Here is a 26234-nt window from a genome sequence, read left to right as displayed (position 1 = left end):
TTTACATTGTCTGCCAAAATAAACTGCAGATATAATTCCAAACACGCATGTAGAGATGCACATTTTAACAGCAAACTTACATGCAGATATAAAGAAGTATAGTTTTACATTCCTAAGTTACACTAGCAAGCTGAAATACAGAATGCTTTAATGTTCTAGATTTATTGTTGTGAATCACAGAAATAAGCGAAAAGGAGACATAAACCTCACACTATGTCTGTAGCATTGTCAGTCAGTGTGGTATCATTTTTACTGACACATTATCCAACTTGCTGAATCTATACAAAAAGTGACATAAACATACTATATACAATACACAGAACACGAAGTTAGAGATAACCAATGGAACCTTCACACAGAATACTTGATACCGTCAGTATTTAAGTTTGTATAGCTTTGACCAAAAGACTCAGCCTGTGCATGCTTTTCTGATATAAAGGAGTAGTCTATGTATCTGTATAGCATTCTTAGCTACAGAAAAAAGAAGAATGGAGACCAAGGGACACAGCTGAAATACGAAAGTGCATCGTTGTCAACACGCACATACTTTAGCAATGTCATATTATCTGAATTAATGTCTTTTGCATTGTGAAGTTTACTAGTAAGTGGTCCAAAATACAAAATATAGTCACACGGAACTCCGTTTTCACACTTACTCCTCGGTAGAGCTATTAAAAACAAACACTTGCGGCGAACACATTGCAGAGCCGTCAAAATGCCTACTAGTGTTGAAGACCTTGAAGGCGAGAATCTGTTCAAACGAATAAAGAACAAAAATGATCAAAAGAAACTCATAGCTGCCTAAGAGTTTTAAAAATTAGAACTGTAACACTCAGCAAGTGTGTCAAAACCACTTTTCATTTGCTCACTCAACTTCGAGACTCACAATAACTGAATGACACACATATTTATGCTGAGTATGTACAGCTGAACATAAATATGACAGCTACTTATGAAAAACTACAATGTAGATGGTTAGGACATTTACACTGTGTACTAATCTAGTGAGTCACAGAGTCACCCCGACACAGCTGACGCGTTTGATCTACTAAGTTTCTTGACATACTCAGGGAAGAACTGTTTCACAGAAATTCAGAGTCCCAGCAAGCAGTCAGGCCCATCGTCCACTGGAGGCAAAGCTTCTGCTGAATGAGAAGTTGACTTCAGAGTTCTTGTACTTCCCCCAGGCACCAAAAGGCACCACTACCACAGTACTGTTATCTTCACTACCATACTGGATTGCCTGCGAGGTTTGGCAGGAGGAAGAAGAAAACACGGGACATGAGAGTCTGTACAAAGAAAAGTCACCATTCCTCTGGAAGGCTATAATCCCGCGCAGAATAGCTACTAACCCAGTTACTTCGCATTCATTCAACATGTATCAAGGTCCACACAGTTTATTAGATCGTACACAGAATAACAGATGACCCCCCCAAAAAAACAACCATATTAACTATATTCCACTGTAGCAATTTTGGCAACAGAAAGACCAGTGGACTAAGATCAAGATATGCTCTGGAAGAAGAAAATAAAGCATTCAGCACAGGGACTAATACAAGGTAAAAATAACCTAAGGAAATGAAAGTGTATAAGATAGAACAACGATAAGGTTTATTATGTTCCCTACAAAATGGAAAAGTGGCATAAACTAAATTTCTACAGTAGGAGAACTGTAAATCAATTTTAAGAACTAATTCAAGGGCGCCTGGGTAGCTCAGTTGGTTAAGCGACTGCCTTCGGCTCAGGTCATGATCCTAGAGTCCCTGGATCGAGTCCCGCATCAGGCTCCCTGCTCGGCAGGGAGTCTGCTTCTACCTCTGCCCTCTTCCCTCTCGTGCTCTCTGTCTCTCATTCTCTCTCTCTCAAATAAATAAATAAAAATCTTAAAAAAAAAAAAAAGAACTAATTCAAATAGCAAATGACAGGGCGTCTGGGTGACTCAGTCGGTTAAGCGTCTGCCTTCAGCTCAGGTCATGATCCCAGGGTCCTGGGATCGAGTCCCACATCGGGCTCCCTGCTCAGCAGGGAGCCTGCTTCTCCCTCTGCCACTCCCCCTGCTTGTGCTCTCTGTCAATCTATCTGTCAAATAAATAAATAAAATCTTTTAAAAACACAAAACAATGGGGCGCCTGGGTGGCTCAGTTGGTTAAGCAACTGCCTTCGGCTCAGGTCATGATCCTGAAGTCCCTGGATCGAGTCCCGCATCGGGCTCCCTGCTCGGCGAGGAGCCTGCTTCTCCCTCTAACCCTCCCCCCTCTCATGTACTCTCTCTCTCTCTCATTCTCGCTCTCTCAAATAAATAAATAAATCTTAAAAAAAATAAAAAAATAAAAATAAATAAAAACACAAAACAAAACAAAAAACAAATACAAATAGCAAATGACACAGTCAGCATTATAAGAAGTGCTTGGGATTATATTCAACAGCAAATGTATTTCAAAAGAACTAATAGCCTGAGGCCAAAACTGTGAGGGAAAGGGTTGATAAAAATATCTAATATAAAAAGCATCAAAATATTGGTACACCTGGGTGGCTCAGTAGGTTAAAGATCTGCCTTCGGCTCAGGTCATGATCCCAGGGTCCTGAGATCGAGCCCCACATCGGGCTCCTTTGAAATATTTCTTTCTTTTTTTTTTTTAAGATTTTATTTATTTATTTGACAGAGAGAGAGACACAGCGAGAGAGGGAACACAGAGCCCTCCTATATGTGTGTGTGTGTGTGTGTGTGTGTGTGTGTTCCCTCTCTCGCTGTGTCTCCTATATATTTATTTGTCAGAGAGAGAGAGAGGGAACGGAGCAGCACACGGAAGCAGAGTCCCTACTGAGCTCACGGAACCAGCTCCCCCTGGTTGTGTTCCCTCTCTCTCTCTCTGACAAATAAATAAATAAAATCTTTTCAAAAAATTAAAAAAAATAAAATAAAAAGCATCAAAATATAAAAAAGTTTTACAAATTGAAAGACCAAAAAAAAGTTCGCAATATCAAGGTACTAATATACTTAACATATAGGAAGTTGTTACAATAACCATGAAAAAGACAAATATGCCTATAAAAAAATGGGAAAACGCTATACACAGACAAGAAATACAAGGATCTAACGAACCTGTGCAAATGGTTAGTTCCACCAACAAAGAAAAAAGATGCAAATTTAAAACACTAAAATTTGATTTTTCTACCTATCAAACTGGCAAAAAACTATTATAAGCATTTGGAGAAACAAATTTTTAAACATGCTAGAGAGAAGTGTAGATTGGTATAGCATTTCTGGAGGGCAATTTGGCAAGCTTATTAAAAGTTTTAGAATAGGGCACCTGGGTGGCTCAGTCGGTTAAGTGTCTGCCTTCAGCTTAGGTCATGATCCCAGGGTCCTGGGATCGATTCCTGCATCGGGCTCCCTGCTCAACGCGGAGTCTGCTTCTCCCTCTACCCTTCCTGCCTGCTCATGATCTCTCTCTCTCTTCTTTCTAATACATAAATAAAATATTTTTTTAAAAAAGTTTTAGAATACAGTGTATCCTTTTACCTAGCAATTTTCTAAGAACTTTACCTGAGAAAATAATATATGAAGGAAATAGACATGCACAAGTAGATATAAGAACGTTTATACAGTGCTCTCCCTCCCTATAATATGGAAAAGTGAACATAAACTAAATTTGCTGATTAGGGGAACTAGTAAAAGAATTATGGTACACAAATACAGCAGAATACCATGCAGGTAAAATATCATTGCCTGTGTGAATGAGAACACATATATCTAAGACAGGGAGATGAAATGAGAAAAGAAGTGATCATCCACAGGATTGGGCCCATTTCTGTAATCTCATGAACCCACATAGTAACCAAGGGAATACTTCATGCTTGCCCATCTATTTTCAAACAAATAATGCTTTTTAAGTGAGGCCTTAAGTCTTAATTACAAATATTAGCACTTAAAAGTTTGGGCTAAATTTGCCTTCCCAGTTGCAAATGTAAAAATTGGGAAATGCAGAAGTAGCTGTTAAATTAAAGCATGACTCTAATGATCAGCGATGGCTATAACTTCAAAGAGCTATCTATTAGGTATCTTCAAATATATAGATAATATCTAATAGGATATTAAAGAGCACATGGAAATTTTACATTTTCTTTACTGGGTATTCCCCATTTTATCTCTGAGTGACATACTCATACATAACCTATCCATACATCTTTCTGAATTTCTGTTTGTTTTTTTCACATACCCTTTTTTTTTTTTTAAGATTTTTATTTATTTATTTGACAGAGAGAGACAGCAAGAGATGGAACACAGGCAGGGGGAGTGGGGGAGGGAGAAACAGGCTTCCCGCCGAGCAGGGAGCCGGATGCGGGGCTTGATCCCAGGACCCTGGGATCATGACCTGAGCCGAAGGCAGACGCTTAACGACCGAGCCACCCAGGTGCCCCTCACACAACCCCTTCTTAAAAACCAGATGTGGACTATGCTATAGTGTTCCTATACTGGATATTTACTTGGAGCTGTCTAGTTTAATGGTCTAGTGGTTGAATCCGGGAGCTTGGCTGTCGGTCTGAAGCCCAGTTCTGCAACTTAAAAGTTTGTAATCTTGAATAAGTTACTTAACTTCTCAGCCTCTGTGCCTTGGTTTTCCTCATCTGTGGAAAGGGATAATACTAGCTGTAACCTCAGAAGGTTATTGTGATGATTACATGAGTTAAATATATGTGACTAGAAGAGTGTCTGGCACATAATAAGTGATAATACTATTAACTATTATTATAATTTCCAGTTGCTATTACTATCATATCAAGGTGTGTACAAATCCAAAAAATAAACATAGCACATTCCCTGGCACACAGGTTTTACTTAACTACTTGGGAGAATTATAAACATTTTGGAAATTGGGAATATTATGGAGTCAAGTGTAAAATTCCTTGTAATACTAAAGGCTCAAACACAGGATTTCAAAGAAATCTCAAGCCCGTAGTAGCCCCTCCGGGCTGTACCAAGACCGGCACCTGGGTGTTCTTCTCTCCACCCCTCCCACCCCACACCACCCAAATCAGGACTTTTCTAGCAGAAGCTCTGCTCTGTCACCTGCTCAATCACTGCATGGGCTGCTTCATTGGGATCATGGCACTGATTGACAAAGTCACAGATCTCTTGACTATTCACCATGAAGTTAATTCCATCTGTAGTGAGGACCAGGAAGCTGTCATTGCCATGATGTAGCTGCAATCAGAACCAAATACACAGACTCAGCCTCTGAATAGTTTTAAAAATTCAAAGATTTTATCGGTTTGCTGAGTGGTCGTCTGTGTTTAAAAGCTTAACGGTGAAAATGGAAGACCTAGATTTTGGGCAAAATTAGCAACATTTAGCATCAAGCACCAAGGACAAACCCCACATGTCCTTAGTAACACCACAAAGGAAGAAGCTAGACAGCCAAATGATGAGAGGCAAGCACGCTGTAATGGTAGAGAGCACAGTCTCTGAAGCCAGGCTTCCTGGGTTTGAAATCTGCCTCTACATTTTGGCTAGGCAAACATAGGGGAGTTCACCTATGCTCTAGATTTGTTTTCTCTGTAAAATGGGGTGGTAGTAGCTATTCTGGACAGAGCCTGGCCCATAGGAAACCCTATGTAAGTATCTGTTAGACACAATGAATATAAGCGGGGTAGCTAGAAGACCGGAAATCATTCAATGAGCAATCTCCTGCTGCCATCGTTGGGAGCCTCTATTACCTAGTACTAGGTACCAGCACTTGCAGAGAGGTAAGTGTCAGCTCACAACTGGGTGTGTGTTGAGGGAAGTGTAGTATAATTGGGGCACTGATTGGTAGCATGCAAAAGATGTCAGAGAGAGGGAGGAGGGCGATCATTTAGCTTGGTGCAAAAGGGAGGTAAAGGTCTGATTCCGAGTGGTGGTGACACTGGGTGACCAGGTGTCGGGGAGGAAGGGCACTAGAGCCATCTTACCAGGTGAATTCCAGCAAGCAAGGTAAAGCAAAAACCAGGCACTTCATCCTACAGTAAGCCAGTATTTTATTTTATCTGAAAAGTTCATCTATCCTTCCATAAACTTTAAAAGGCATGTTAGCTTCAATTAAGGCTTCTAAGAAAGCCTATAGCTGGAAACAATCCTGCTTTCATTCCTTGCATGTGTATCAGCTGTTGCAGATTGTTACCTTAACCCTCTTTGTTTCTGGTTCTGCTATCACACCACTGGTTTTAAGATCCAAATCTCCAAGACTCCTTGTCATTGCAAGTCTGCCATTCACGTGAGGCTGTCCCAAACTATTCCAAGCCACAAAACCACCACATTTCTTGATCCTGGTCCAAGAAAAAAAGACTATGACATGATACCCAGGAAATGAAGGCACGGTTAAACTTAAGATGAAATCAGTTTAAAATGCAAGGTTTCGGAGTGCCTGGGTGGCTCAGTCGGTTAAGCTTCTGCCTTCGGCTCAGGTCACGATCTCGGAGTCCTGGGATCGAGCCCCGAGTCGGGCTCCCTGTTTCTCCCTCTTCCTCTGCCCCTCCCCACTTCCGAAGCACGCACTCTCTCTCTCTCTCTCACTCAAAAAAATAAATAAAATCTTTAAAAATAAATAAATAAAAATAAAATGCAAGGTTTCATTTATATCTTGAACTATATAAACAGCATCCTCATAGAATGATCAGTGGAGGTGGTACCTTTCTTTTTCATCTTTTCTTTCTGGAGTATGGTCAATGGTCAGCTTCATGGGTTTTCCTTTTCTACACAAAATAGCCCGGCTATCCCCAACACTGGCTACAACCAGTTCAATACCATCTCTCACGAGGGCTACTGTGGCTGTAGTCCCAGAGGTCAGAAGGGTTGCTGCAAACATTATGAAAAAGAGTGTAAGTCAGTGACAAACAATTGGATATGGAATTTTTATTACAAAATAAAACACAGGCATGTTAAACTATGCTGAAATGTACCATTCTAATCTAACTAGAGCTATGCAAATAAAATGCAAATGAACTATGTAAGTAAGAGCATGCAGAGAAAGAGGTATTTAATTCAGTAACAAGGCTCCATGCAAATAGAAAAAGTTGCTAACCTAATTTGGTAAAAAGTGCATCACTGTCTCCACATGGCCTCTATTCATATGAACTAGAGCTGACTTGAACTGATATTTATGACACCCTTGTGTGTATATCAGGTGTCAGTATTAAAAGTATTACATTTTAATTAGATTAGCTAAAATGGCAGGTTGACCTTCAGGTCTACTGAGTTCATTCAGGCAAGCTGACTCTTCTAAAATTTCTATGCACTCAGAAGGCTTTCTCTTCCATTTCTTCATTCCTATCCTATGACAGTATTATCAGTTAATAAGCTAAGCAAGAATGCCAAGGGCGTATCAGTTGCTCTTCAAGTGCTATATTTTATATTCTTTCCTTCTACAATTGTTTTATTTTTACAAATGTTCACCCAAAAAATCCTCAAATGGTTAAAGGTTCACATTCTTTTCTATTTATCTTTGTCCTCCCCAGACATGAAACAAAGTTACAGTCATCGTTATATTAGGAAAATATGGGGGATGGAGAATGAAGTTCATTCTAGTTTCCCAAACGCTTAATGCAGTTCACATTTAATTTTCTCTGACCAATAACACAATTAAATGTCACTTGGCTTGAGGTTGCCACTGTTCCCTTCATCCAATCCAAACTGAATTTTTGCATCTTTCTTTCATTTACTCAAACCGCATCTATCCTAAGTTCTTTACTATTTGTTAAAAATTTTGAAGGTGCATTGAGCCTTGCCAAAAGTGAGAATACTATGAAATTAAGGGCTAAAAAGTAAAGCAAATTGGAAGAAACTGAAAAAGATAACTTATTTAAAGCAGGTATTGTCTTCAGTAACATGGTTCATTCTTTAAAGCATCTAAATAAAATATTCAGGTGATCATCCAAAGATGATTTCTTCTTTAAAGGTAGATTTAGGAAAAATGAAGTGCTACTGATTTGACTGATTGAGGCTCAATCTTTCCAATTTTTTTCCCCAAAAAGACAATTTAAAAAATTTCATCAGTAATACATTTTGGATGGATATATATATACATAGATATAAAAATATATTTTCCAATTGGTATATTAAAATGCCTGCTTTAATCAGAAAAGTAAAATGGAGAAAACATTAATAAATCCTACTTAATCTTTTATATCCATGCTGAATCTAATTTATTGAGAAATAGCATTTATAGTTGCACTATCTCCCCATTAATCTTTTGATTTTGGAACTGTTGTGCAAGGTAGTATCTGAGCAATGCTAAAACACATTACATGTTTGTCATTGTATAACATAAATGTTTTAGCGTAAGAATCAGTGATGTTCATATTACAAAAGTTAACTTTTGAGTTGCCCAAAACATTATACGGTAGGACGTTCCCAGTTTAACCACTGTGACCTTTTCCAATGATAGGAAGCACCAGGCAAGAGAGTACAGGCATTCACTCAGACGCTACCTGCCCAGGGAACTTAGTATTCCTCTCCTTCGCTTAAATGGTCAGCAGCAGCTTAATTAGCTTCATCAAAAGAGTTAAAAATTCACGAACTAACACTTCCAAGTTTCGCTGTTCAGGATTCTATTGTCATTCATGGCCACCTCTGCCACCCAGGAATTTAAAAGAGCTTGAGTTTTAACCAACCCAACTTCACAGTTCCAAAACCCCAGGATTTATGGGAAAGTTTTCAAAACTAACTGTAGATTCTGGTTTGCTAAGCATCTAATAAATAAAGATTAAATAAGCATTTATTTCACTTAACATTTAACATGGAAGTAAAAATTCTCACTTTTTGCCCTAACAACATAAACTATAAAACTAAGACATCTTTCAATAAGGTCTTAACACTCACTGGACATTTCCTACTGCAAGTCATCTCAACTAATGGGACAAAGAGGATGTGGGAACCTTCCAGTAGTCCAGGCTAGGAACCGCTGGACTCCTTCACCTGGGACAAAATTAAGCAGATCTCTCTTTCCACTGAAGCCCAGCATATAGTGTCCACGGGCTCCAGGTCTAGAGCTGCTGACCGGGCACAGTTCTCTGCCACAAATAACACGCACAGAGGCAAATAGGAAATTCACCCAGGAATTGTGCTCAAACATTACAAACCTGCAACACAGGGGAGGGCAGAGAAAAGAGCTGCAAAATAAGGGGAAGGTTTTTATTTTGGTGAAAATTTCACTAGCAAATTACATAATATTCCAGGAGGTGTCGGATCAACGAATTCAAGACTCAGTTTGCCCAAATTGATGGTATTTTGTAGTTGAATCCATTTTTTCATCACAGAGTAAAACTTCGTAGTTTCAGAGCTTCCCACGGTTGGGAAAACTATATACAAATGCAGGCATACAAACATATATGCAGTATACCACCGACACACATCTATACACTCGTTCTCTCTCTTTCACATGCGCACACCACTCACACACACTTTAACAGTTAGTCCTGAGAAGTAAATCAGTACCTCTAGGAGCTGGAAAAAAGGCACTGTCAATTTGATTGGTACCAGTATCAGAATTGTCCCAATAACTAACGGGAAAATTCATGGGTTCAGCAGTGAGTAATTTGTATCTGACAAGCAGTACGTAGTTAGAAAGGATGTGCACTACAGTATACCACCAAATTACTGGGATTCAAATATATATTAAGAAGGAATTAAAGCACCTCCTATACCAGATACAAGAAGTAACATATTTGTTAATGATGCTTAATGCATTTTTTTAGTAGACTGATTAAATTAATTGTTTAAATATAGGCTAGTAAGGCTCTTGAGCTCTAGTGCATGTTTATAAGTTTATGGGATTCACAAAATGGGTATTTCTGCAGCTCTCTCCTTTCCCCAGTGTTGCAGGTCGTCATATCAAAAGAAAAATGATCAAGTTTCTGAATGGCAACATAAGAGTAAAAGCTGTACTTTTCAAGCTGTACTTTCCAAAGTGTAACCCCCCCACCCGCCCCAGTAGTTATTGTTTACCATGTAAACAATAATATGTATAAACCAAAATGGTTTTCAATATTTATTAAACACGGGTGTTCCAGACACGTAGGACTCATGAACACCAAAATCCAAGTAATGAGCTGAAGCAGTAACAGCACAATAAGTATCTCTTCAGTGTCGTCCCTATTGTTCTTTTCTTTTGGCTGCGCCCAATATAAGAAGACTCAAAAACACTGCCTTTCTAACACTGGTGATTTCGAAGAGATCAGGTAATGTGAAGTGCATGGACGTTTCCGTTGGAACTCACAATGTTGCCACCAACATCTCACGCCCTGAACATCAGAGCGAGTCTTCTCTTTTTGATCCATCTGTCTCTTGGGGAGCTTTGCTGCTTTCAAGCCTTAAGCAATCTAGAAACACTTGGAAGAGTTTATAGAATGTAAAGGACAGTAATCTCAGTTTTCTACCACCCCGTTTGTTTTAAGTGAGGTTTGTTCATCAACAGGAGAGTAATGGGATATCATTTGAATTTGCTGGCTGGTTTCATTAACTGTAAAAATACACAACTGGCATGAATTGAATACAAAAAAATATTTAAAGAGGATGATGAAATTAGCTTCATAAATAAGGGTAATTTCAAAACGTGTCAACAACAAATCAATAAAAATAGCCAACAATTTTGTAAGGGCAACGTTCTTGCTGTTTTTGGTAAGTGGCATTCTGATTTTCTTCTCCTCAAACCATCCCATTTTAAACTGAAATAGTAACTATTTTAAATGCTAACAAGATAATTTGAAGCACTTTATGCAGATGTGACAGTTTTGGACTAAATTCTTGAAGAGGAAAATGTTTTATGTTCACTTTATTTTTTTCACTTTCTCCCAAGAAAGCTAATACAGTATAATTAAGGTGTACTCTTCCCATTTATACCCCAAATTCTACCATTACTGATTCATTCCTATGGTTTAACCAATCTCTTTTCAGCCTTCCCCTACTTAAAATTCAAATCCACACAGGAGTGATAACTCATTAACACACACACATTATGGTAATAATTTGGTTAAATTGGCTCTAGGGTAATCAAAGAATAAATTGCAATAACTTCGGTGAGAAAGAACATGCATGGAGACCAGGTCAGTCCAAATAATTATTGAGTGCCTTCCAGAGTCTATACAGGGTGCTGAGTGCTGGAGATTCAAAATGAATAAGCATGGTGACTACCTTTAAGCTCCTCACTGAAAGGGTTCAAGGAGGGGAAAATGGGACTGATGCTGATAGAAAAGGTTAAAAAAAAAAAAACACAAAAAACCTGGAAAAGGCAAACTGCACTTACTTCACAATTTTTTTTAACTGGCCTGGGTCCTACCTATAGCTATACCAAAAATAATATTATCCATTCTTATAATACTGATACAGCTTCAGTTCTTACTAAAAACCAAAAAAAAAAAAAAAGGTTTTAATTTAAATAATAACTTTGAAATCTGAAACATGTTTTTTTAATCCACAAATTGAAAAGTTAAACAACTTACAGCATCTATCTTCAGTGGCTTTAATATATTTGATAAAATAGGCCCCAAATATCAAAAGGCAATTTTTAGCAATGTTGAAAGCCTTGGCAACTTACTAAGAATAAATTTTTAAGTTGTTCCCAAAATACTTATTTAAAAACACACACACAGACCAAGTAATCTATAAGAATACATACAAAATAAGATTTAAGAACAACAGTGCCCTTTCTTTTGGTAGCAACTAGGTATTGTTCTGCTGTGCTCCATTATACTTGTAAACAAATGGCCATTAAATGGAAAGTAAATTTTAGGATAGCATATGAAAGTTCTAAGATCATTAGCTCAAGGTGTATGACAGACGAACTAAGTTAAATACAATTTGAATTTATTATTAGAAATTAATTATATTTTTATGATTACTTTCTTTGTACAATGGTCTCTGAGCAAGGCACCTTTAGAAAGTTTCTTTTAAGGTAGGCCAGTTAAACAAATTTTTTCCCTAAATTCAAAATTCCCTTGAATTATAATTTATTATTTAATAAAATGAAAGGGGTCCTCTCATATTTTAGGCCGAATCTCAGTTTTCAGCATTTTCATCGATTAGATCCTTTACCAAAGGGCTGACTGCACCCATGAAGGGTTAATGTTTTGACTGTTGGCCTACACATTCCCCATGATAAACTTGAGGGTTTTCTTCTGACAGGTAGAGGCCAGTAGGTTCTACCTGTTTACAGGACAGCTGGGGAACACCACCGGCATTAGAGCTAATAAACACCATGGTGTGAGATACAGCCAACCTGGTTATGGATGAAACCAGAGCATGCCAATATTCAGAGTCATAAAAATAAAACTACAAGAAGGTGTTTGACTGTTCTCTTCTACCTCCTATATTTTACCCATTAGGAACAAGAGCTCAATCTTATACTACAATTTACCTTCTCTCAACCTCTATTCTCAAAGGTGAGGAGCCAGCTGGAAGGAAAAAAGTCCAAAGGAATGAAGGAGAAGAGAAAATGGGCCGAATGATCTACAAACAAGAAAACAAATCCCTGAACAAAGAGAGTGGACTCTAATGCTTTTCCAAAAAGTATGATGACAGTAAGGTTCTCAAAAAAGGGCAGGAAAAATCTTGTAAGATGGCGAATAGAGCCATCCTAGTCATCTTCTAGAATCCTCCTCATTAAACATGCCCGTGAGGGAGGCCACTGTGGTGCCAGGAAAATCCCAGCCCTCACCCTGCAACTGGGCCTTTTAGGTGAATTGAGACTTTCTATCCCTATGCTCTCAACTGCAAATTGTGAAATGTTATTTCTGTGGTGCTTTGACTTCCTTTAAATAAAAGGATGAACCAAACACAGATTAATATTGCATGATTCACTTTCAAATCAGTTATGAGGTCTGTATGCATACATTAAATGGTCACTGCAGAAGTGTTGAGGATTACCTTTAGGAACAAAAGATTTGGGGGTCAGCTAACTAGAAAACACCAGCTATGTTTTTCTGAATGCTTTTGATAAATTCAGTGAAAATCAGAAACATTTTACTTTCAAAATTTAAGGACATACAATACGTAAATTTTAAAATTCAGCTGACATGTCCTTGTGTTTAACAAATAAAAACAAAAACAAAGTCTTTTAGAAGTGGGAGAAAACATATCTTCCTTCTGAAGATTAAACAGAGTAGTGCATATTACCCATTGTCTTTTCTTATTTAGGACCAGTTAGCAATTTTCTTTTTGTCTGGACAATTACTATGTGGCTAAATGAGATTACCCTATAGTCTATCTCAGTACTTACTCATCAGGTTCATCTAAAAAACCAAAACAGTAAACCCTCCCATACTATGGACCTGCTGTCCATATAAAGAGCAAATTTAAAAATTTTTTAATCTTTTTAAAATTTAAATTCAATATCTGAACCATTTTAGAGCTTCAATTTTTAAAAAATTGTTCAAGATATTTCATTTTAAAATGAGGTACTAACACTACATTGATTCCAAACAGCATTTAAAGTTATTTCTTATATAAAACCACTTTCAATATAAGCATCCTCACAAATAAACTTACATTCCCACCCCTAAAGGGCTTAAATTGTTTCCTTTCATTAGACATGCCCCAAGACCCTAAGGAATGTGATTGTTTTACTTACCATCAGCAGACAGGTGGGCATGCCTTGCAAAGGCTTTATCTAGTTCTAGAAAAGCCAAGGTCAACACAGTTTCCAAGTTCTTCTCCTTAGGAAGCAAATCCCTTTGTGGAGAGGAAAAAAGAGTCCCAAACAATCATTTTATAATAGGTTTCTCTTCTTCACCTAGGTCCCTCTGGCTAGCTGTTACTCCATACAATGGACCGCCATGGTTTGCCTTCAGATGCTTAAAATCCACAGATTAACAACTCAAATTAGGAAATAACTAGACACGGAGATAAGCCTTTAAGAACAATAAAATAAAAGTCCAAGTCTCCGTCCTTAAAGATTAATAGTCTATCCACAACCCTGAGAGGTCAAAATTCCTTCAAATAAATGTACGCCACTGAGTTCAAAACATGAATAAATCCACTGATGAACAGCATGAATAACTACAGGAAGACAAGAAATAGTCATATGTTCTCCCCCTCTTTTAATTCAAGTCATATGATCCCCAAAATACATTAGTAATTACTGCAGTAAATAAACTTTTTAAAGAGCTCCAAAACACCCTCACTAAATGCATTCTCCCCATCCTACTGTCAATCATCTAAAGCCATTCATACCCCTTGAAAGAATTACCATTTATTGAAGTACTATATGCCCTGCACTGGTAGGAGTAAATGCTTTTCCTAATACGTGAGATCCTGTACTATATAGCTTGATACGATCACAAATCAAAGTGCTGTTGATCCTGGTCAATGCTTTCACCAGGTGAGTTGTCAAAATATACACTTGTTCGTAAAACAGTATGGAACCACTCAAATTTAAGTAGGTTAACAGTGAACATCATCTCGGCCAAAAGGTTAAAGTTTAAACATGAAGTATAAGGTAAACTGCAAAGTCAAGAGCAAAAAGTCATTGTACATACATGATGCGTTTCTCCATGTGAGTGTGGCAGAAATCAGCAGCTGCGGGTCCGCCGTGCCCGTCGTACACGGCAAAGTACAGGACCTCGTCTGTTAGCTGAGCGCTGTCAAATCGGTCTTCATTCTCTTTCCGTTTGCCAATATGCGAGGCGCAGCCTACGTTTTCCAGGCTGATTTTGGGGATTGGCTTGCCGTACTTAATGCTGGGCGGCAGCAGAATGGGCTCATCGATGCGGTTATCCCAGATCCCAAAATTATCCCAAGTGGCCGGACGCCCACTACCATCCGGGTCAAACCGAGAACACCTAGGCTCTGAAGTGGAGCTGTGGCAGGTAGGCGTCAGCCGTTTGTCGTCCTGCAGAAGGCGGGAGCTTAGCAGCACTCTCCTTCTCACGTGGTTCCCACCACTTCTAACCAAAGTAATTAAGGCAGCTGTGGACATAATCAACTCCAAAGGACTCAGGAATGAGGGAAAGGTCAATAGAACAATAATGGAATGTCTTCAAGAAAAATGATGTGACTGGGGAGAGAGAGAGAGAGAGATTCCATCAGTATTTCCACATATAACTGATGTATCATTAGATATTACCAAAATGTAAGGCCATAAAGAATGTGGCATCCAACAGCCTACTTCTAAGAATAGTGGATCAAAACCAAAATTGATTTACTTACCCCTTTCACAGTGTTTAAATTCTATAAAAATGTGACAATGTGTATATATCATATAGAACAAGTGTTTCTCAAACTTTAACCTACAGTCACCCGGGGAACTTGTTAAAAGGCAGATTCATTCTGATTCAGTCTGCCTGGGGTGGAGCCTGAGATTCTGCATTTCGAGCCAGCTCCCTGGTGACAGCAAACTGCTGATCCAGCAGGCCCATACTTTGCATAGCAAGAATATAAAATATGGGTGTAAATAAATATTCTTCCCTTCATTAACTCCCTTGCTCTAAAGAAAGGGTAGGGGCAAATGTTGACAGTATCAAAGTCTCTTAAGGGAGAAAGAAATAAGAAAAGTAATTGGTTAATAGGACGGTTCTGTACTCAGAGTGCCCAAGTTTTAGCAAAGACACAATCTACGATCTAAATTCTGTTTTCTTTTAAGATTTGTCAACTTACTGAACTTCACATATTTCATTACTATGGTTAATGTAGAATGGTTTGGGCAAACACTCCCACAGGCACAAGGATGAGCCAGTTCCGATGTGTGTGATCACTGGATTAGGGGGTACCACCTTTGTGACTTATGAGCAACTGATCTATGCATTTACATTAACAGCTGCTGGTCTCCGATCTACCCAGCCCAGCAGCCCAGCCCTTGCGTGCCCTGCAGACTAGGAGCTAGTGTCCGAGCCCAGACCACATTTCTTTGAAACTATTACTCTGCCCCCCCATTTCTGGACTCTGCCCCAAAGCTGAATCCTCCCCTGGGTATTGTCAAGGGGAATTCTTACACCCCTGCAGGAAGGGCTGTGTTTCTGGCAGTTTTCCATATAAATAAGGTTCTAAGCAAAAATTCAACTCCACGGTACTTTGTTCTGTTACTTTATATATTAAAAACCAACTGGAAAAGATAGCATAATGTCAAGATTTGATAATGCTGGTGGAGGGTATACAGGTATTATATTACTCTCAATTGCATGTTTGAATTATTTCACAATACAAAGTGGACTTGAAAAAATACCTCAGCAAAAGCCACATACACACAAAGCCCAACTTGAGTGAACCCGTAAGTAAATGCATTGCAGATTTCAAATAATCATTTTCAAATAAATTTTTAGAAATCAGTCTAGTTCTGTGTAAGAGTAGTAAATAAATAAAACAGTAGAAAGAAAAGATGAAATTCCAAAGAACTCCCTTAGGTATCTATGCAATGAAAAACATATGCGCCCTGCCTTCATAGAATTTAGTATAAAGAAGGCCTTCCAAAGAATTAATGTATCATGAAAGACTTAGGAGGCCATTCTTTCTGGGCCTTTTAGCTAATATCATGTACAAAAGATTGAAACTCACTTCTATGACAATATTAGGGGTGGAGGAGACATAGTATCTCTGGTTATCAAGTATGAAAGAGAAGCAACACATTAAATTACCAAAAAAAGGTGTTTATTCCTTTGCTGCTGTTTGAAGGTGATATTTTCATTCAGCGACAATAACTATGTTAAATAAAGGTAAGGACTTGTGAAGAAATTTCAAACTATAATACAATCTACACTAGGGAACTAAGTACTGATTACTGATGGAGATAATTTACAGAGCAACTTTAGACCATAAAGAAAAAAATAAAACTTTCAAGATACATTTATTAGAAACCATTACTATTTGAAGAGTGCACCAGAAGTTAGTGAAGTTGATTCTTTCTTCTTTTAAACCTAGCTATCGCTAACAATACAACATTTTTTTAGTTTCAGGTGCACAATATAATGAGTCTGTTTTTGTATAAGCAAAGTACTATTCTTTTGGCTTCAATCTGAAATCATGAAGGCTATATTCAGCCTTGGGCCATTTTGCAGTCGTTCACCTACTTTAAACAAGAGTTCTAGAATTAGAAGCAAATAAATATTGAGTACATTTTTTGCAGCTCTTTTAGGGCACTCTTCTCTTTCTTCTCTCTCTCTCTCTCCTCCAAAAAAAACCCAACCAAATAAACAAACAAACAAAAAAACCCAGAGCTGCATTTTATTATTATTTTTTTAATTAACATATAATATATTATTTGTTTCAGGGGTACAGGTCTGTGATTCGTCAGTCTTACACAATTCACAGCGTCAGAGCTGCATTTTTAGCAGGAAACAAATATCCATTGGAAACATTATTTAAGAATGAAATAAAATGGGGCATCTGGATGGCTCAGTCAGGTGAGCACTGGACTCTCGGTTTCAGCTCCTGTCCTGCTCTCATGGGTTGTGGGCTCCAGCCCCACTGTTGGGCTCTGTGCTCAGCACAGCATCTACTGGAGATTCTTTCCCCCTGCCCCTTCCTCCTCACACTCCAGCTCTCTCTCTCTCTCTCCCTGAAATAAATAAATAAATCTTACAAAAAAAAAAAAAGAAAGAAAAGAATGAAATAAAATGCAAGTTGGACAGTTTCTTTAAAAGCCTTGCTGGACTAAAATCAATCACCAACCTGGCCTCCTTCCTCATTTATTATCTGCACAATCACCTCAGAAAGTAAGCAGAGTAGTCATAGGAAAACATTTACTTTAGGGAATACTTTTGGCCTAGATGAAATGTGAGCCAGATATATAGCTAGTTTACAAAACTAGATCAGCACAACTTACGCAAGCAGGTGATTTCGTATATTTCCAATGCAATATAACTAAATCATATTAATCTCCACATTCTCTGGGGAAACAATTCAAAGAGGACCTGTGTTCCCAAGCTCAATAACTACTTTGAATTAAACCTGCACATCAAGAAAAGTTTCCTCCAGAGATTGAAATTAGGAATCTAGTCATCACCTGCCCCCAGTTCTCTGAAACACCCATAGAAATGACTACACACTGACTAGCAGACAAGAGAGTATAATTTATGATGTGGGGAAAAAAAACCCAAAGCCTGTGGGAAAAAAAACAACAACACATCAGTGTTCTTCGTAACAAAAAGAGTGGAGAACAAACTGACAAACACCTAGGAGATATTTTTATTATTTGTCAGTTCAGCAATTATAAATTGGCATGTGTTTATCATTCTGCAAAAAAAAAAAAAGTTATTCAGGAATCCTTTATGTCACTATCTCAGTCAGACATCAAGGCTAGCTTTTTTTTTTTTTAAGATTTTATTTATTTATTTGACAGAGAGAGACACAGCAAGAGAGAGAACACAAGCAGGGGGAGTGGGAGAGGGAGAAGCAGGCTTCCCGCGGAGCAGGGAGCCCGATGCGGGGCTCGATCCCAGGACCCTGGGATCATGACCTGAGCCAAAGGCAGACACTTAAAGACTGAGCCGCCCAGGCACCCTAAGGCTAGCTTATTTTTATAAACCATTTTAACATTTATATTCAAGCTTTGAAAGTAAAAGTCATCCAAAAGAGTCAAAGGGCAGAAGTAATTCTGCTTGAAAGCCGTTTGAAGACACAAAAATGTCAGAGCAAGAGTTAAATCAACTAAGAGCACAAGAACAGACTACCCACACATCATATTCAACTAGCAAAAATAAAATGCAAAAACTATGCTAAGCAAGAAAATAAAGATAAAGAACTTGGCTAAAATCCTAGTGACAGGTTATTTATATCAGCAACCTAAACTATATTGATAGTCATATACCAAAAGGAAAAAGAAAATGGAAAATCTTCCTTCTAGACCAAACTTTTCCAAATCCCTTTTTATTTCCCAATCATAATAAAAATGCAGGACCCACAAATTTACTTTAATCACATGAATTTTTAAAAATGTGTGAGTATGCACACATATATATACACACACAGAAACCCTATATATTCTACATATGTCAATAAATAAATGCCTGAAAATATCTTTCTTTTTCATCATTTTCACATTGATTTGTGACCAGGCCTTCTCCATCTTCTTCCTTAATGTTTTAACAGTTTAATATGATACTTGAAAGTCCTGACACAGAACTCTTGACCAGCGAAAAATGTTGGCACCTGGTTTAACAATTCTGACTAGCAGGAGGGATTCTCAGCAAAGAGAGTTAAATTGGAAGTAAGCTCGGAGACCACAAGAGTAAGCACAGATTCTGCGTGAGGGCACTGCTGAAAACCCACATCCTGAGAGTAAGAAATCTCAGGTGAAATGCATCAGGAAGGGAAAAAAATGCATTTGGTTTGTAGTAAACTTTTGAAGTACATACTTGATTTAAAAATAAAAGGTGGTGAAGAAAAGCCACAATTTACAGCTACAAGATTGCTATGCCAATTTTGCATCTTCATATCACTCCCATTTTATAATCCCTCAATGGTTTAAATATCTCAGAGCTGTCCAAATTTATTTTTGGATAAGAGAGTCACTCACTGTCTCTGTCAGGAGGATACACTTGGGATTTGAGTTGAACTGTTGACTGCTGAAAGGTCAAAAGGGCAATTTATTGTTGTAATTTTAAGTGCATGCCAAAATCATTCAGGCGTTCTACGGTTCAGTGCTACAGAAACTTCTTAGATTGATCTCTCCAGCAAAAATATTTAAGAAAATATTCATATTTGCCCATTATAAAGCAGCACTCAGGTATCTTCACATCAGTAACTTCCGCAAAGAAAACAACAGATAATTTTAATATTCTCAAAGCCAATATTTCTTTATCAACTTTTTTAAAGACAACCAATGCATCCTAATAAATTCAAATGGTATGGAAACCTCCCAAAAGTATTTCAGGAAATGTGGACTCCAATATCTTATCAGTACTCTGCTGGGAGGAAGGGAAACAAATTTTAATAGTCTACATGAGGGAAAGAACAACAATAAAAACCCCAAATGATTCCCCTTGGGTTTGATGTGAACATGTTTAGATGTGTGAATAGAGGAATGAAAGTCCTGAAAAGTATTCATTGTTCTATTTCCATAATCTTTTAAAACATCTTCATTAATGTGGATACAACTCACAGACCACATTCCAAACCTGCACCTTTATACTTCCTTAAGGATTTTCCTTGACATTCTATACTACATCAACAGCACATCTCCCCTCTTCTTTCCTCTTCTCTAAGATTCTAGTCAAGGGAGGTGCCTGTGTCGGTCATCAATAGAAAGTGACTCTGGTAGCAAGAAAAAAATCATTAGCAAGAACTCACTACTCAAAAATATAACTATTTTATTACCCAGTGGTGCACCTGTTCTCTTCCTCTAATACCACGACATCACTACTCTTCTTCAAGACCATTATAATCCGTCACTTGTCACTCATTCTGAAACCGGCGACAATCTCATTCTTGAGGATGGTGGAGGATGGGTGGGCTTAAGGGCTCAGAAGGGCTTAAGAGGCTCAGAAAGCTCAGAAAGGCCAGTGGAGCTCTAGGGACTCCAAATTCCCCGGCTATTTCCACCCGGACTCTCGTCTTTGTCGCCTCCTGTGAAATCTCTCATCTACACGAAGCGGTTGCTAAAAAAAAACCCATCACCAGCCACAAGGCCTCTCTTGGCAAAGCAAAACCCACACCCTCGGATGGACACCAACCAGGGCTCTGCATCCTGCTCTATTCCGGTCCCCTGAAACGCTCGCCCTCGGACAGTTCAGGATCCCGGGCTCGCTCGCTGGCTGTGACAGATGAGTAGCCAGTGTGATACACTGCAGGAAGCACACCCTCCCGCCCGCGCAGCGCTGCAGATGGCTGGGCTCCCTCCAGCACCTTCCGCCGCCCCGTCTCCGCCTCCCAACCACCCTCTCCCCGCATAGATCTCGGGTGTCGCCACATCTCCCTCACCCCGGTTGCATCTGCAGCGGCGACGCGACGCTGACCCCTGCAGCATCCTCCAGTCCGGGGTGCGAGCAGGACGACCCGGATCCTCCCTACGGAGAAACACGAACGAGCGGCCCCCGCCCCTTCCACCATCCAGTCCCTGGTCCCTCCTGACTTTCAACCCCGGCCCACTCCACTCGCAATGGTGACGCCCCCGCCTGCAGTCAAGTTCAAGGCCGAGTGCGGGGGTCTCGGCGGGAAACGCCCACTGCCTGCAGGGTAGCCGGGGTGGGCCCCGACAGGACATGCTACTCATGACCTCCAAAGAGAAGAAAGCGGCGCACAGAGAACCCAGACGCTGACTGTGGGGCTGGGGGATTTAAACCTACATTTCCCCTTCCCTCCCTAACTCTCCGTTTAATCTCCATTCCGCAGACCCTGAGTGCGGGCATGCGACCCCGCCTATAAATAATATCATAAACTGTTAGAAATAAATGAAGTGCACTCTCTAGGCTCTTACCTCGCGATGGTTACGTCCCTGGAAATTTTCTAGTTAATTAACGGAGGGCGGGGAAGGGACTTTCCTGCTGGGTAAATAAGATTGCCTTCCCCGATATTTCTGGTTTCTGGAGCGAGAAGCTAGCACAGCCACTGGCTCTTCTGCTGGAAAATCTCGAGAATTTTTCGCCCGCAGTGAGCCAGATGGAGAGGGAAGTCTGTTCCGGCTGACTGACGGCAGCTCTGGCCAATCCGCGCTCGGAGAGGCGGGCGCCGGCCGCCCAGGCCCCCGGCCGCAGCCAATCATAGAGCCCAACAGGAACGAGCCTCCCCGCAACTGCAATTTGGTTTGGCTGACTTTTAGCAGCTCGCGGTAGAGGGACGTCGACCCGAGCCAGTAGCGGCTCGAGGGGACATCCCGCCCCCCCCGAAGGCCTTGGCGCTAGGGCCAATGAAGGGGCGCCTGGGAGGTGGGTGGGATCGGGAGACTGGGTAAATCGCCAGCCTGTCGAGGAGGGGGGTGTGTCCGTTGTGGCTGGGGGGGGGGGGGGGGGGGGCAGTCGTTGTGACAACTAGGAAACCGAGAACGAATGCCAACACTTTGCCTGGGCAGAAGGGCTTGACAGGCATCTGGTTGCACTGCTATTCTTTGGAAAACTCACAGTGCAATGTTCTTCGTGACTGAACAGGCATCTTGTGGTCCCTTGGGAATGTCGATTCATTTGTTCGACAAGTATTTCTATGTTTATGGAGGAACTTTCGTATGCCAGACACTGTGCTAGGCATTGGCACTGCAATCCTGACACAAATACACGTGATTTCTGCCTTCACGGAACTTAGTCTTATGAGGAAAAGGGAGCAAACAAGTGAACAAATGAAACAAGAATCACGTCAAGGACGGAAATAGACAAAGTGTGGATATAGTGAATAATAGGGGCTTGAGATTAGATAGGGACGGTTGTTATAAGAGAACTTTATAAGATGCCATTTAATCGGAGACTTGAAGAGTGAGAAGGAAATCAGTCAGTCAGCCAAGGAACCTGAAAAGCGATGATTGTTCTGGGCAGAGAGTGGACGAAGGTCCTGAGGTGCAACAAATTGACATTTTGGAAGAACAGAAAGAAGACCAGTATGACTCTAGCACAGAAAGCGGGGGAGAGCAGCATGACATGAGATGCGCGAGGTAGACTGAGGCCAAACCATATACACAAGTCTTGGAGTTTGCTTTACGTTTTAAATGTAATGGGACTCTATTGAGGCATTTTAAGCAAGAAATAAAAGGATCTAGTTTAGACTTTCCATCACTTTGGTTAATGGTAGAGAACCAGTAGAATAGACTATTGGGAAACTGGTGAGGAGACCATCTCAGATTAAAATCAGGGTGGGAGATGACCTGGCTTAAGCTATGGTGATATCCCTGAAGGAAGGGAAAAGCAGAGAGACTGGAGATTTTAAAGGGAAATTATTAGCCTGTTTTGACATATCAGGTATCCTGCTCCTGGGACAGCTGTTCTGAATCCAGTTCATTGACTACTCGATTTAGAGACTGATTCTCACATTGATGACCCACAAATTCTGGTAATGACATGGCGGATTATTATGCTGGGTTGAGATTCAATTTTCATGGGCTTCCTAGAATTTTCTTTCGTTAACTTTTTATTGAAGCATAATATATATGCAGAAAAGTACACACATTCTAAGCTGCATATATACCTCAATGACTTTTCACATTCCGAACACAACTTTGTATCCAACACAGATCAAGAAACAGAACATTATTAACACCCAGGAACATCATGCCTTCCAGTCATTGCCTATCTTGACTGTCAACAATGCAGACTTAGTTTTGTCTGTCTTTGTACTTGACATATATAAAATCATAAAGTATGCATTCTTTTGTGTTTGGCTTCTTTACTCAACTTTATGAGATTCTTCCATATTGTTGCATGTAGTTGTAGATCATTCATTTTATTCCATTCTGTGACTATACCACAATTTATGAATTCATTCTTTTGAAAGACATTAGAGTAGTTTCCAGTTTGGAGCTATGACCCATAGTGCTACTATGTACATTCTAGTACATGTCTTGGCCTTTTATGTTGATGGAGCATTTTGGTGGCTGGGGTTTAAATACAATTAAGTTACTTTGTTTAAAAAAATATTTTATTCATTTATTTGACAGAGAGAGTACAAGCAGGGGGAGCGGCAGACAGAGGGAGAGGGAGAAGCAGGCTCCCCACTGAGCAGGGAGCCCGATGCAGGGCTTGATCCCAGGACCCTGGGATCATGACCTGAGCCAAAGGCAGACGCTTAACCAATTGAGCCACCCAGGTGTCCCAACAATTAAGTTACTTTTGACCGTTCATCAGTAATGTAGTACCATGTTTTGCAATATCTCAAACATTTGGACCAGATAATGAAGGACTTTGCACTCACGAATGTGAGCACTTTTGGCAACAACAAGAGCTGTTGATGTGAGAAATTTTAAGTTTGGAAACCTAAAACATTTTGAATTATGCTTGGCATTTTGACCTTCTTTTTAAGTTCTTGAAAACTGCATGCCCAGCATTTGAGAACATCATGACCATGCTATATCCTCTTATTCTAATAAACTATAATCCATAGTCATATGATAAACAAGAGCAGTTAGGTGGCCCTGAAGAATATGTATATGTTTGATGTTATTGCAGTCCTTGGAATTACATTTGAAAACCATACCACTGAGGCATCTTGTGTGACTCAGTTAAGCATCTGCCTTTGGCTCAGGCCATGATCCCAGGCTCCTAGGACTGAGCTCCCCATAGGACTCCTTGCTCAGGGGGAAGCCTGTTTCTCCCTCTGCCTCTGCCCCTCCCCCTGTTCATGCTCTTTCTCGTGCTCTCTCTCTTAAATAAATAAATAAATAAATAAGTAAATAAATAAATAAATAAAAAGAAAACCATACCACTCCATATCTTACCACAGTTGATAACAAACAACACCAGTAGCTTACTTCTTTTGAATTATATACTTAGGCTCTTTGAATCTCTGAAGCTAAATGTAGTACAAATGTACATGTACTCAGCATGAGGGATCATTCCATAATGTCCAAAAGGATCAAGTGAACACAACACTCCATGCCTTCATTAAGTTGAGCTCTTTTGTATTTCACTTTATATTTTAAAGAATTCAATGGTTTGATAGTAGTGACTATCAGGAAATTATACCCAAGACAGGTTATGAGACTGTGGGCAAATGGGTGGCATGGGGGCTTATTAAATATAGTGAGGACATGTAAGTCTTGAGTAAGCCATTTGAGATTTGTGCTAATGAACCACCAACACAGGACTTTTAAAAGGTAAGCAGAGGCATATTAAACATTTTAAGAGTTTATTTGAGCAAAAATCAATTGGAATTGGACAGCCCCAAACCAGAAATGGTTTGGAGTGCTCCACGGATAGGAGCTAGAGGCAAGACTTTATAGATAAGAGAGGAAAGCAAAGCAAGGAAATTATCTAACTCTAACTTAAGCAGCTACTTTATTTGGGAAAGTCTGATTCGCTGTTTGTGATTGGTTGTTCTTAGGTTTTTATTTCTTAACCTTCAGGCAATATAGACTTAGGTTTTGATTTGCTAGAGTTACTAAGGCATTAATGCCACCTCACCCCCCCACACACACACAAACCCACAACTTTTTTTTCTTGTTAATTTGTATCAGCAATTTTCCAGGTGAGTATCTGTATGCTACTTTTGGCCTCATGCCTAAACAGGGGCTTGGAATACTAGGATATATTTTTCCATAGTTCAGCCTATTCTCTCCAGAATTGCTGGCCCAGATGTCTTTTCTCTGTGTCACCAGAATAATTTCCAAAACACTGACACAAATAATTTTTTTAAAGATTTATTCATTTGTTATTAAAGAGAGAGAGGAGGGGCAGAGGGAAAGGAAGAGAGAAAATCATAAGCTGACTCCATGCTGAGCACAGAGCTTGAGTTTTTCTTGGGGCAGTGAAAGAGAAATTTTTGTTCCTTTTTCAATAACTTTTGTGAAGTTCCTGCTGTATGTCAAATACTATATATGTTAGGCTCTGGGTTTATAGCAATGAATGAACAATATAAACATGATCTCTGCTCTTATAAAAATTGCGAGGTGGGAGAGTAAACAGTACGCATGTATCTAAGTATAATGAATGCTATAATTAGAAAAGTATGGGGCATCTGGGTGGCTCAGTCAGTTAAGCATCCAACTCTTGATTTCAGCTCAGGTGTTGATCTCAGGGTCGTGAGTTCAAGCCCCACATTAGGCTGGGCATGAAGCCTACTTAAAAAAAAAAAAAAGTATGGCGTTCCCTAAATATTATCCTAGGAGTCCTGTGGCTCATCTTCTCCTTTCTGTCTCTGTCTCCCTTTTAAGTTAGGGATATTCAGTTGCTGAATATTATACAAGGCTACCAAGAAAGAAAGAAAGAAAGAAAGAAAGAAAGAAAGAAAGAAAGGAAGGAAGGAAGGAAGGAAGGAAGGAAGGAAGGAAGGAAGGAAGGAAGGAAGAAAGGAAGGAAGGAAGGAAGGAAGGAAGGAAGGAAGGAAGAAAGAAAGGAAGAAAGGAAGAAAGAAAGAAAGAAAGAAAGGAAGAAAGAAAGAAAGAAAGAAAGAAAGGAAGAAAGAAAGAAAGAAAGAAAGAAAGAAAGAAAGAAAGGAAGAAAGAAAGAAAGAAAGAAAGGAAGAAAGAAAGGAAGAAAGAAAGAAAGAAAGAAAGGAAGAAAGAAAGAAAGAAAGAAAGAAAGAAAGAAAGAAAGGAAGGAAGGAAGAAAGAAAGAAAGAAAGAAAGAAAGGAAGAAAGAAAGAAAGGAAGAAAGGAAGAAAGGAAGGAAGGAAGGAAGGAAGGAAGGAAGGAAGAAAG

At 39.5% G+C, this 26234-nt stretch overlaps 1 protein-coding gene across 1 annotated transcript; it reads right to left on the bottom strand.

Annotated features, from left to right (window-relative positions):
- Positions 1-614: 614 nt before the first annotated feature.
- PPM1K (protein phosphatase, Mg2+/Mn2+ dependent 1K) lies at positions 615-21665 on the bottom strand. The gene is made up of 7 exons (XM_035004537.1): positions 21378-21665; positions 14509-15026; positions 13602-13702; positions 6670-6835; positions 6162-6306; positions 5072-5206; positions 615-1243 (listed from the first exon to the last, which is right to left on the bottom strand). The coding sequence occupies exons 2-7, from the start codon at positions 14946-14948 to the stop codon at positions 1112-1114; spliced, it is 1119 nt and encodes a 372-aa protein (XP_034860428.1). The 5' UTR covers positions 14949-15026; positions 21378-21665; the 3' UTR covers positions 615-1111.
- Positions 21666-26234: the final 4569 nt, after the last annotated feature.

The sequence above is a fragment of the Mirounga leonina genome, unplaced genomic scaffold, assembly GCF_011800145.1.
Source record: "Mirounga leonina isolate KUSES-001 unplaced genomic scaffold, KU_Mleo_1.0 Mir_129, whole genome shotgun sequence".
In the NCBI taxonomy this organism is placed as follows: domain Eukaryota; kingdom Metazoa; phylum Chordata; class Mammalia; order Carnivora; family Phocidae; genus Mirounga; species Mirounga leonina.
Note: the sequence above shows the minus strand (reverse complement) of the source record. Positions and strands in the feature narration are given on the sequence as shown.

Bases quoted from the DNA above. Each gene is read 5' to 3' on its own strand.
- PPM1K (XM_035004537.1), bottom strand. From the start codon at position 14,948: ATGTCCACAGCTGCCTTAATTACTTTGGTTAGAAGTGGTGGGAACCAC. The intron at 13,703-14,508 runs GTATGTACAATG...CTCTCCACAAAG, and splicing joins CACATGGAGAAACGCATCAT to GGATTTGCTTCCTAAGGAGA. The intron at 6,307-6,669 runs GTACCACCTCCA...TTCTTGGACCAG, and splicing joins AGAAAAGATGAAAAAGAAAG to GATCAAGAAATGTGGTGGTT.